The sequence below is a fragment of the Callionymus lyra genome, chromosome 6 (genome assembly GCF_982586985.1).
Source record: "Callionymus lyra chromosome 6, fCalLyr1.hap1.1, whole genome shotgun sequence".
NCBI lineage: Eukaryota > Metazoa > Chordata > Actinopteri > Syngnathiformes > Callionymidae > Callionymus > Callionymus lyra.
In genome coordinates, this window is record NC_141823.1 from 19,581,532 (window position 1) to 19,593,735 (window position 12,204).

The 12,204-nt window shown below is 37.0% G+C and overlaps 1 protein-coding gene across 1 annotated transcript in view; it reads right to left on the reverse strand.

The window, feature by feature from the left end:
* The window catches only part of pcdh15b (protocadherin-related 15b), a 158,388-nt gene that overhangs the window by 61,177 nt on the left and 85,007 nt on the right, over window positions 1-12,204 (reverse strand). The window contains exons 14-16 of the mRNA XM_087794099.1: window positions 11,788-11,937; window positions 11,612-11,703; window positions 10,511-10,612 (exon numbers count right to left, since the gene is read on the reverse strand). Of these exons, the coding sequence (XP_087650225.1) occupies window positions 10,511-10,612; window positions 11,612-11,703; window positions 11,788-11,937 (344 nt within the window). The remainder of the gene's footprint in view (window positions 1-10,510; window positions 10,613-11,611; window positions 11,704-11,787; window positions 11,938-12,204) is intronic.

Genomic DNA, 12,204 nt, shown 5'->3' on the forward strand with positions numbered 1-12,204 from the left:
GTCTCTCTATATGAGCCTTCTTCTAATTTAGGTTTATATATTGAATCTACTATGTTACTATTGTTCAGCTGAAAAGGAAGATTTCTCCAACAATCAATACTCGATTTCTCACACTCTTGTTTTCTATTTAGTTATTAATTTTTTAAAAGGAGATGCATTTGGAGCATGTTTAATATATAATACACATTGATTGCTGCCGAGACTCGCACAAGTCAACTCGCACAACAGTAAGTGCCTGAAAATTGTCAACAAAATTATCACTCGACGATTCCAAGAGAAACAATTATCTTTAATAGGTTCCATTGATTAAAGATGTGTATTTAAAAAAAAAACAGGGAAAATCTCGTATTAAAACGTTTTAAAAAGTTCCTTTGTTTTGCCTTGTTAGTGCTCGCCCTGTGCGGGATATTTGGTTTATCTGGGGTCTTGACCTATAACAAGTCAGGTAGCAGAGACAGATATGGATTCGGACTGTGGGTTGTGTATTCGGCAGACATAAACTGCGTCTGGGGAAATGTAGGGTCCATTTGTGAGCCAATCAGTGAAAGCGCCTCGATCTGCAGCGACTCACATTCTCTATTGATTTAGCCGCCGCAGAGCTGGAGCCGGGCTTCCATGATGACTGACAAATATTGTTTCTGAGAGCAATCTGTCTCCATTTCGGCAATAAAAAGTACATTCTATCATGTTAATACAGATCTAAGTTAGTTGTGACAAAAGAATACACGTTTGTGTTTCAAGATCGCAGACAATTAAACGTGCCGTTGGACTGAATCTAACGTCGTGACTGTCAGAGCAGCTTTCATCTCGGACGGTACACAAACCAAAGTACATTAAATCGACGATAATGTCATTTGGTGGGTCCATGGAGGCTACTGGACATCTGTGGTCAACATGCATTACTTGGCCTCTCCTCGTGGCCATTTGGCCGATTGATCATATTGAATCATGTAGAAAGCAGTTCTTCCACGACTGCCTTATTTCATGTTTCCCTCAAACGACCAACATTTATCAGTCTTTTCTTTCAATCATGCAATGAATAGGTGAAATCCTCAGTCTTAGCTACATTTCTGAACATCATTGAACCCAGCTGAAGACATTTTACCGCAGTTTAGTTTACTCTAAAAGGGTTAGTTCACCCACTCATTTTCTACTCGCCCTCATTTCAATTTAGAGTTGGGATAACATTCAGAAGTCAGACCCTTTTTATAATTAAAGGCAAAAATGTTCATTTTAATGTAGCAACTGGAGCTCAGTTCGTCTTCATCTTCGTCCAAAATAACTCACTAAAAAACATCCAAATACATCTGTACTGCTCGTCCGTTTCGTCCATCTTGTATTGGAACCTCGACATTAGTAATTGTTTGGAAAAAAATTAAGTAAGTACGTATATTTAAAGCTTGTTTGTTGTGGAAGTTATATGAGTACCTCAGTTCCTGCCTGAAGTCTTTCCTTGTTGAAACACATTGTAAGTTCTAGTGCACAAGATTAGCTAGTTTGAGTCTGCTACATCAAACTTAAACAAGTCTTTATTTATTATTATTATTAATTTAAGTGTCAACCCAGATTGCATATTACATTGAATCAACGTTGATATCTGATCATTGCTATGATTATCATTGAAACAATGTTAGGTTTTCAATCAATTATGACATTGAATCAATGTTGTTTCAACTATGTTATTATCAACAGTGAAACAACATTGGATTCATAACCAATTCTATCAATAACACATGTCATTATATAAAGGCCATTTTTACATTTTCATCCATCCTCAGTGTGCTTTTCATATTCCTTATTAAATATATTTTTTACACAATTCAAGTTAGAATTAAACAAGCAGGAAGCCAAACTAGTCAATAACAACTAAGTGATCTCACTACCATCTGCCTAACAGACAAGTTTGGAGCAATCCTAAAATATTACAACAAAATACACACAAACGTAACAGCTGTTTTACAGAATGGTATAATGAAAAAATGAAAAGTCCATTATTCGTTTTTTTATTAAGTATTTAGACAAATAATTCTAAATTACCATATTAACACATTGTGATATCTTAATGTTTTTCACATTTATGGAACATAAGATCATTTATTGAACAACTTATGTAACTTAAACAATTTTCACTCATAGCTCTTTTCCATCCTTGGACTTGCAACTCCGCCTCTCCTATCAGGTGCATAGCGGAGCCACTCCTGGACTGGTCAGTGTCCAGTCATGCCGCTGAAAAATGTCAAAGGGCTGTTCCATTAGTTAGATAAGACTGTCCCATTCTAAAATGATGTACTTGTTTAATTATTTTCAACTGAATAATTGTTAATACTTAATTGTTATAAAGTGGATGAGAAAATGATACTTGCCTTGCATAATCCAGCTCTTTCCTGCACAACATACCTTGTTGTGGGACAACACACCTAAGAAGTGAAGTGGTTCATTAACCATTATAATGCTGGCCAAAGTGCTGAGCAGTGTCTGAGCAGTTTCCAGAGGCTAGACATAAAAACTGTAAATTCTTTTAAATTATATTAATTGTGTAATGTACTTGAATCAGGGGTTGGAACCGAGGTAAGTAGGTAGGAGAAAGTAGGTAGAAATAAATGCATTGATACTTGAAATTGAGCGTAGCAGTTGAATTCACTACCTGGAAAATAAATAGCTGGTGGCCTTGAAAATCTTCTCTTTGCAATACCGGATTCTGACTCCCCATCCAAGTACACAGGATTTGGCCTTGTGAATAAAAATGTAATGTTATTATTACCACAAATTGTGTCGCTTTTGGAACTCTATATTATTCAAGTCAAATAATCAACATATTTTTTTGGTGCTTCTGTTTCTGATTTCGATGGTCAACTGTGATCATTCAGAGGAACTTTTTTTTTTTGTTGTCAAAATGTGCCACAACTCATCCCTGTTCAGTGGAACAAAAGAATGAAGGCAAGTAGCTATAATAATGAGATATTTTAGCTAACATGCTAGTGATGCTATCAAGCTAAACCTAGGAAAATATTAATTCACGGTTCGGTAATATGCAAGTTATGAGTAGAACAACAATGATCAGATGATACTTGAGGATAAAAATAAATATTATATACAAATATAACAATTAATAATATGTTAGAAGGACTTACCAGTTTCTCCCCCTCTTGAATAAAATGTATGCCCAACGCAACTGGCCATAGATGTCCAAATTCCCGCCACAAATAACACAAAAACAGGGTGAGTAGAAAATGAAAGTTTGAACTTCGGGAGAACTAATCAAATGAACTAATCATTTAACCCTTGTGATGCCTCTGGGTCAAGGTGACCCACTGGCCTCCACAAATACATATGCAGTGGCGGAGGTTGTCGTTGTCCCCGAGGCAACACTAAGAAAGTGTACAATGAGGTAAAGTTTTCCAACAGTGCTTCTTGTGTGTATGTGTCAAACATGAGGCTTGCTGTGATAATATATTCCACCCAGTAGAGCTTCAGATGCATAAAAAATGACTCACAACAAATGTTACGTGCCACAATATGGCCTTCAAAAGTTATTCACATTTTGCACTTCACTGGCTTTTTCTTGAAAATGCATGTTCAAGTAGGGTTGTGCAAGAAATAAAAATGCAATATTGATTAATTGCATGGTTTCCCTGATTGAATATGAATAATCGCATTGTGTACCCAAAATCCAATAATGAAGTTTGCTTTTATTTCAATGTTTTTTTGCCATATGAACTCAAATCAGCATGAACTTGAATAATTTGTGGAAAACATGGTGAAATAAATTAACAGTTTCATGCATTCATGCAAAAACACTACCTTATCTTGCCCTATTGAAAAGTCATCTATTTATTTGGAAATATTCATTAAAGTGAAGGAGAAAGAAAGATGGTATGAAAGATGGAAAATTTGTCATGAAAAGAAAATATGGAGGAAAAATGACTTTCAGTCAGTGGCTGAAGCAGGAGAAATCATGTTATTTGAAATAACCATGGAGATGATTTGCAGCTAAAATAACTCTAGTAAAGTTGATTGTTGTTTAGTTGGGGACACGACTGTATTTGTTATTGTGGCTTTATGTGCGTTGGTTTGAAACAAATGTTCTAGATGAAAAAAAAGCGTCATTATGAATGTTGCCTTTGAATAATTTGACCAAAAAACTGCTTTAAAGAAACAAAAGCATACTCTCAGCCCACACAAAATAACATACATTTGAATATACTTATTCAAGGCTGTGTTATTATCCTGGTTTGATGTTTTTTATTAATTATCAGTGCATTAAAGAACTTAAGTCGACCAGGGGTCACCAACGTGACACCAAGGGAAAATAGGTCAAAAAAATATTTTAATAAAATAACCATCTTATTATATTTCATTTTTTGTTTCTTGTTTTATAAAAATATTCCCCAAATCTAGAATATTAAAAAAGATAATCAACTGATCTGTGATTTTCACTTGTTGCACAAGAGATTTATCAGTGGTATTGTCTTCCAAGGTCGATTGGTCAACACCATCGAACACCCTAGGGCAGGGGTGTCAAACTGGTCCAGAAGAGGACAGAGATAGGGGGGGTTTGGGATCCAACCAGTCAAGTACATATAGTTGAATCAATCAGGTTTCTGAAGACAGTAATCGGTTGATTTTCAGTCAAGTGCTGCTTGTTTCAGCTGACACTTGATTCATGTGTGCTTGACTGGAAGAATAAAGCTTCCGGCCTTTTCTGGACCAGTTTGACACCCCTCCCCTAGAGCACTTGGCTTGAATGCCTCTGCAACTGGATACTCATCTTCCTGTCTAAAACATCCGTTTCAAACTGTCCAATGGGTGTCCTCAGGGCTCTGTCCTGAGACCCATCCTGTTGACCCTGCTGACATACGACCGATTTGCAAGGAACTCAAGCTTCTAAATTTTGGGATGACAATACAGTGGTGGGATACATTCAGACGGCAACGACGACGGATACAGCGGCAGCGACGACGACGACGACAACGGCAAGTCTTTATAAAGACATAAGTATTGGTGCATCAAATAACTTGCATCAATGTAAAGCAATAAAGTGAATGATTGAGGACAGAAGTCGGAGGAGGAACAGTTGCACATTTCTTGGTCTAACATGGAGCATCAACAAGTCCTGCCTGGTCAGGATGGATCACCAGCAGCTATTCAACCTTGTTAGAGTGAGGAGTGTCAGCCCGATCCTGTCAACCTTCCACAGCTTCTTAGTGTCTTCAGCACCTGCACAACTATGGGACATGACAGCTGTTCCGCAAGATGGCCACAGTATCACATTGTGTCCAATTCATTGTTCGTGGAATTACAATAAAAATTAAATGCTTCTAGTGACAAAGATATTAAATACCTGTATCAAAGTCTTCAAAATCTACGCAAATCAGATCTAGCTAACAATTACACTTAGTTCACAAATTATCAATGTTTATCTTTTTATATCTTTCAGGTCGATGGTTCAGAGGGAAGGGTGGAACCATGAGATCTATGATTGAATAGTGAGCGTACAAATCAACCCTCTCCGAGGCTCCTGTAGTAATTTCCTCCAACGTGTTTTGGAAGGTTGAATTAACATGATTAGGGGAGGATTTGGTCAATCAATCAAGGGAGAGAAATATCTCCATTGTGAACCACTGACAGCTGAAACTAGTCTCCCTTTGCATGTGTGTGTCGACATTAATGAATGAACTAGAAACATTGTTCATCTGGTGTCCTCCAATCACATGCTGTGTAAGTTAATGAATAATCAGATGAACAAGAGCGTGTTCCATTTATGTTTTATTACATCATGAAGATATTTTTCCAAATATCGAAGGAAGATACAGATGAATAACCACCTGAGTAACAACAATCTCCGACTTTCTGTTCTAAAGGGGAAGTAATTGAAGAACAAATTGCATCCATTATAATTTTTTTCCTAATTATACCCTTTTAAAGGACACACCATGGCGTAGTGGTTAGCGATAGCTCCCATGGTATGACCTGTTTTTGTATGCTCTGTGACAAACTGGTGTTGTGTTGCCCACCCCTGAGTGTGTGATAATTATTTGGTGGTTTCAGACAGAACCCCTCTCTTTATTTAAGGCTCTCATTTTACTTTACTTAAGGCTGATCCGCCCAAGATCTCAGCAATGACTGAGGACAAGAGGATATAGCAGTTTTTAAAGCTGATGTGTGGACTTTTGGTTTCAAAACAAATAAAAGCAGTAATGAATTCAAGAGTCATGTGTCTGTCTGTACATATTCGAATGCCACACTCAAGTACTCGGACAATACTACAAATACATCAATGTCCCTGCAGTATTTCAATATAAAAGTTATCCGGTTTCCACCCAAGGAAGGGGCAGTTTTTGAATCAGGCAAACGTGACTTAGTTTGTCCTCAGTGTGTGGTGATCCTTTTGTGGTTTCAGATGCAACCCCTCTCTTTATTTAAACCTATTTTACATTTAAATATTTAACCAAAATGCCACTGAAGCAGTGTTTTTAATCCATTTCAAAATGGATCACATTTTGAAAACAAAACGATGAAAAGACCGGACCTCAAATGACATGCTCATAGTTTGAATATTTTCGAGGAATCTGCAGTATCGGCCTCACTGTTAGGATTCTGTGCCTCTTGACTGCTACATATTTTAAAAAGACAGCTGCTGTGCAAGCGGTTCTACTAAATATTGTAGTTCAATTTAAAAAAAACAACAACCTGCCATCCCTTCCTTCAATTCCTTTAAATCACATGAGAAAATGGCAACATCGGTTATTGTTTTGACCAGACGCATGAAGTCAATACATACAGTATCAATGATTTATTTTCCTTTCCTTTTCTTTTTCATGTCTTTCAACAGTTGTTTCATTGGAGACTAAAAAAAGAACACTTCCTTAACCACTCAGTCGGCTCTCTCTGGCAGCAACAACATGTTCTCAAAAGGTCTTCAGTGGAATCTATCTATTATGGCCGAGGTGGTTTTCTCAAGAAAAAAGTAGGAGTTTATTTAATTCTCATTCGTCTGAGGTGATGCTGTGAATGATCGTGGCCGTTGATAACAAACCATGTTTGCACCATGTTTTTAAATTGGAAGCTAAAGGTCTTCACCGAAACTCTCCACGACACGGTCGATGCCGTTTGAATCTCAGATGTCATTTGTTGTGACTCAGAAGTTAGACTCCAATAGAGTTAAAACTAGGAAAGCAATCATAAAGGAGTGTCCTCAATCAATATTATCGCTGCACATACTATCTTTTACCCATCTTCATAATTATACAGTGTTTTTAGCTTTAATTATTAGTCAAATAGAAATTAGCTAAGCGGGACAGCAAGCAGAAGCTATTGATGGGCGGATTCCTCCTGGTTAGGGGGCGCCCCTGTTTAAAAAACGATTTTTGGATTGAATAGAGAAGCTGTTGAAAGCCATTTATAATTGAGAAGATTTTCATCTTTACTGGCCCCTGAAAATAATTCAATCCTTATATCCAAAATATTTGCAGATCCAGATGGTAATACAGAACACCGTCCAACTTTGTCTCATCAACAGAAATTGCGGCTAATTTTCATCTCAGGATGGAGAAAGCAGCAGAACAGCAGGTTTTCAACTGACATTTGAAACTCATATTATGCATATTCATTTCATAATGCCAGTTGAAAACATGCTGTCATTTTTCTGTTTTTTGAATTTTTAAAACCCCTGATTCTAATTCAAACTCAGTAGACTTCACAGACCAGATTTCCAGTCACCATCGTTGAGGAGTTTTCTTTCCAACGGCGAAATGTCATAATTTCAGAGGTGGTGTCGTGTTTTCAAAGGGAATCTGACAATAATGGGGCAGAGAACATTTTGCCCTCTAAATTAAGCCCTTTAAGCCATTTCAGTCTGTCAAATCCCTGACAGGTAACTTTTTACGGTAACATCTAAATTGCATGCTGCGCCAGTCTGACCGAAAAAAAGAAAGAATTAAAAAGTAAATCGGTTTGCGTCTATCTTTGTATTTCCATGGAACTGCGTGGTGAAATGTTTTTAAGAGATGATAGTAATTGTGACTGTCAGACTGTCCTTACGGTACTTTCCATATAGAACAACCAGAGTTTGATTATCAGTTCAGACAAATAATACAGGCGACTCTTATTCATGTTTATTTCACTTCAAGGATATTGAATTTCCCCCCCTTTTTCTGTCTCCCACAACGACACATGAATTATACATCTTATATAAAATATATATTACATATAACAGGCTGACTCAGCGAGTGGACCAACACGTTACATAGATTAAGGCTAATGGTTTTCTAATTGATGGAATAATGTAACAGTATGACACATTTTTAAAACAGATACACGATAATCTATTGGATGAATCGGTACAAATACTCCCGTGATAAAGGATAAAGTGCAATACAGATAAGAAAAACTCTGTATTAATGCAGAAGGTGTCACTTTCATTCTGTAGTTTAACATAAAGAGTTTTTTTTAAGACACAAAGTCATGACCATTTCTGGTCAACTTTCAAGATGAGTGGATGGAAAAATCAAGGCGCTCAGGCCAGCTTGGTAGGCTTTACGACGTGCTGGCTGACAAGACCAGAATTGAGGATGAACAAATTCTCTTCCCATTAATGCAGAGAGAGGCAAGTTTCAAGATGAAAATTATTTTAAAACCCATGATCAATATCACAAAATACAATCATTCAACTTCTAAAGGCAAGACAGTATGGACTCATCTGAAACTCTGTAATCCATAGTAAATTTTTATTCTGTGAAAAAGACATATATTATAGACATATATATATATATATATATATATATATCATATATATACAAATATAAGATAATGAGATAGTGATACATTTATATAAATACAACTAGTTTTTATTTTTTAACATTAATTCTCAGAGAACCTGTTGGAATTATGTTTTTTTCGTCATTTCATTCACTAAACACCTAAACTGTCCTTTGTAAACAGTTATTTATGTTAGGCAACAGCTGATTTAATAACCTGCTGACAACCTGGTAGCAGATTCAATCCGGCATTGACCATTCTCCGTTGGCAATTCCAGCATTATCTGGCCAACAATAAGAGGCTTTTTTGCTGCTTTTTTAAATGATCGAAGTATTCTAAAAAATAGATGAATCCCTTTATTACATTAAAGGTATTTTCTTAGCTCTACAGCAAGAGATGAATCTAATGTTGTGCAGTTGTGAACACTTGTGGATACAGCTGGTCGTGGCGGCAGAATTGTTAAAAAGGGCAGAAGGAGAACGACAGGGGGGGGAATGAAAGCCAAGCTCACTGCAGGATGTAAGCAAAGCGCTCTGAAACCCTGGCAGAAGAAAGATCTGTGACACGGCGGCAGATCTGATCTCGAGAAACTGAATCACTGCCGACTCTTTCATTAATTTAGTTTGTTTTGTCATCTCTTCAAGTAGTCATTAAGAGGTGAGTTGAAAATAATCTCTGTCTGCCTTTTTAAGTGGCCAATGAGCTTTAACCTCCACTTGATCGCTTCCAATTTGAGGGTTAAGCTTCAGCATTAAGAAGCTGGATGAGTTAATGACTTGACACGGGCCATTATTCTAGCCGTTTTCTCTTTGTAGGCGTCTCTTTTTCAGAACAAAAGAAGTCAGGCTGATCCGTCTACTTTAACCATTGTTGCATGATATCCTTCAAGCTTTTGAATAGTAAGTCCTTTTTATGTTTTAATGAAACAAAACTGATTTAAGACTATCCAATTTTCTTAGGATAGTAATTAATACTTTTCTGTCGATGAGACATGCATCTTTTTTAGTCAAGCTTTTGACGCTAGAGTAATTCCTACAACCTGTTTAGGGGACTAAAATATTTGTGTAAAACATCCTCCTGGCACACGTCTTGTTTACCTTGATTTGTAATTCCAATCAGCCCCTTCATCACCTGCTTATCCAATCTTTTCCCCCCGGATTTTAAAGTGTGAACAAAAAGCAGGATTCTTCATCATTATGTTATTCCACTTAACGTCCAATAGAGGCTCATGTGTTATTTATTGAACCCACCAATCTTGGTTAAATGGCTTGACTACAGCGTCAGGAGTTAAGAGCTCGACTAGAGATTTACCGCCACGCTCTCACAAATTGCACATCGACATACAAACGCCTGGAAATAAATTGTCTCAATTTAACTTGACTCTAACAAACAAAAAGCCACTGCTCGAAACAATAATTTGAAAATAAATAAATAAAACACTCCTTAAAGTTCAGGTTCATTTTGATTTGTTTGACAGCAAAAAAGAGAGAAGAAGGAATAAAACGATGAGAACAGGTTTTCAATTCATCAAAGTCAAGGTTTAAAGAATTTATTCGGTGAATTTGGAGGAAAAACGTTCGAGCATGATTTTCCAAATCTTCTCTCAATCTGTTCATTTCCATTTACAAGTGTCATTTCTTTAGAAGAATGACATTTATTCACCATAAAAGAAGTTCATGCAGACCAGAAAGCAGGAGGAGGAACTGAGAAGAAAACTTGAAAAGTCCAAAATGTAAAGTCGATTTCACTCTACCTGCGGGTGGATTCCGATCCGTTGTCAACAGCTTCCACCGTCAAAGCGTAGTGCCGCCCCACAGAGAGCTCTACACCTGGTGCCACAGTTATCACCCCGGAACTGTTGGGAAAACAAACACCGTCATGATGCACAAGTCAGAGGTATTTGAGCTATGCTCTTTTTTTATGAAGATGTTATAAATCTCTAAACTTGTTACGTCTTTTCTGAACTCTCTGCTGTGTAAAAAAGTATTTATTTGCACATCAAAACAGTTATTAGTACCTGGTTGAGAAGCATTTATTACAAAGTACAACGGTCAAGAATGTTAAGTAAAAATGTCAGAATTTTCGTGAAGATGAAAACCTGGTCTTAATTTTGAATCACCCTCTTTCACAGATCATCTCCAAATCCTGTCGCTTTTTTAACTTCAACCTTCACTTCTTTTCAAATCTTCTTGAAAGGATGACCATCCCATATTTTCTCCTGAGCCAATCTTATGTCGCTGGAATCCACAACCCATCTTAAAGTTATACTTCACCCATAAATCTAATTTCATGGGAACTATGGGGTGGGATATGTTTGAGAGTAACCCATGTCTCTTTGGAGTTACAGGCAGAAATGTATGTCCATATGATGGTAGCGACCAGGGCTCACTTTTCTGTGTCCACATCGATCCACCAGAAAACATCCAAATACCTAAGGGTGTCATGATGAGACATATTCTATCTATATTGTCTATCAAAAGCATAGACACACAATATGTTTCCACATCTGTAGGGTAGAAAAACTAAATGAATATGAGTATAATTAAACTTAACAGAGGGACAAGGAACAGATAATTACATTTTAGTCGGGTTTTAAATTACCATCTGGATCCACAAAAGAATTGAAGATCTGTAACTGGAAACGAGCAATTCATTTGGAGTTTCAGAATCTTACTGGCATCTGCTTTGAACTCATTCCGATCAATCTTATTTCAAAGACTAAAAACATTTAAATTAAGGACAATAAAATATATATTAACGTGTGTCGTCCGTGACATTGCTTACATTCTGTATAAAGTGTCATTATAGACTCTTCAGCATCTTGAATGCAAAAAATAGCAAAATCATATTTTACCTTTTTTCAATGTTGAACTGTCCTTGATCGCCGGCTAAGATACGATAGGTCACCTGACCATTTGGACCTTCGTCGGTGTCAACAGCGGAGAGCTGCCAACGAGAAAGAAAAAAAACATAATCACACGTCAAGTCTTTGATCCAGAAAGATGTATAACAAAATTGAACAAGCATTACCTGTAAAACAGTGTCTCCAGGCAGCATGTCGGTGTACAAGTTGACGTGATATGAGACGTTTGCGAACGTTGGAGTGTTGTCGTTGGCATCCAGAACTGTTACAGTCACAGTCACCGGCTCGCTCAGCTGGACGCCGTCTGACGCTTGCAGCTGGAGGGAAGAGCAAAGCGCATTAGAACGTAGTAGATCATTTCAAAACAAATGTAGAGTGAATGCAAACAAATAACAAAAACAATGCGCCAGGGGGTTTATTGAAAAAAAAAGGCAAGATGGAAATGATACGGTCTGAGCATAATTTAAATCTAATCATCTATTCTTATGTTCATGTTCAGTGGCTGTTTTTTAAAACCAGCTTCATAAAAAATAGAAAGAAAGATTTTTAGAGGAAAACTCAACACTAATTGTTTTCCTCTCAAA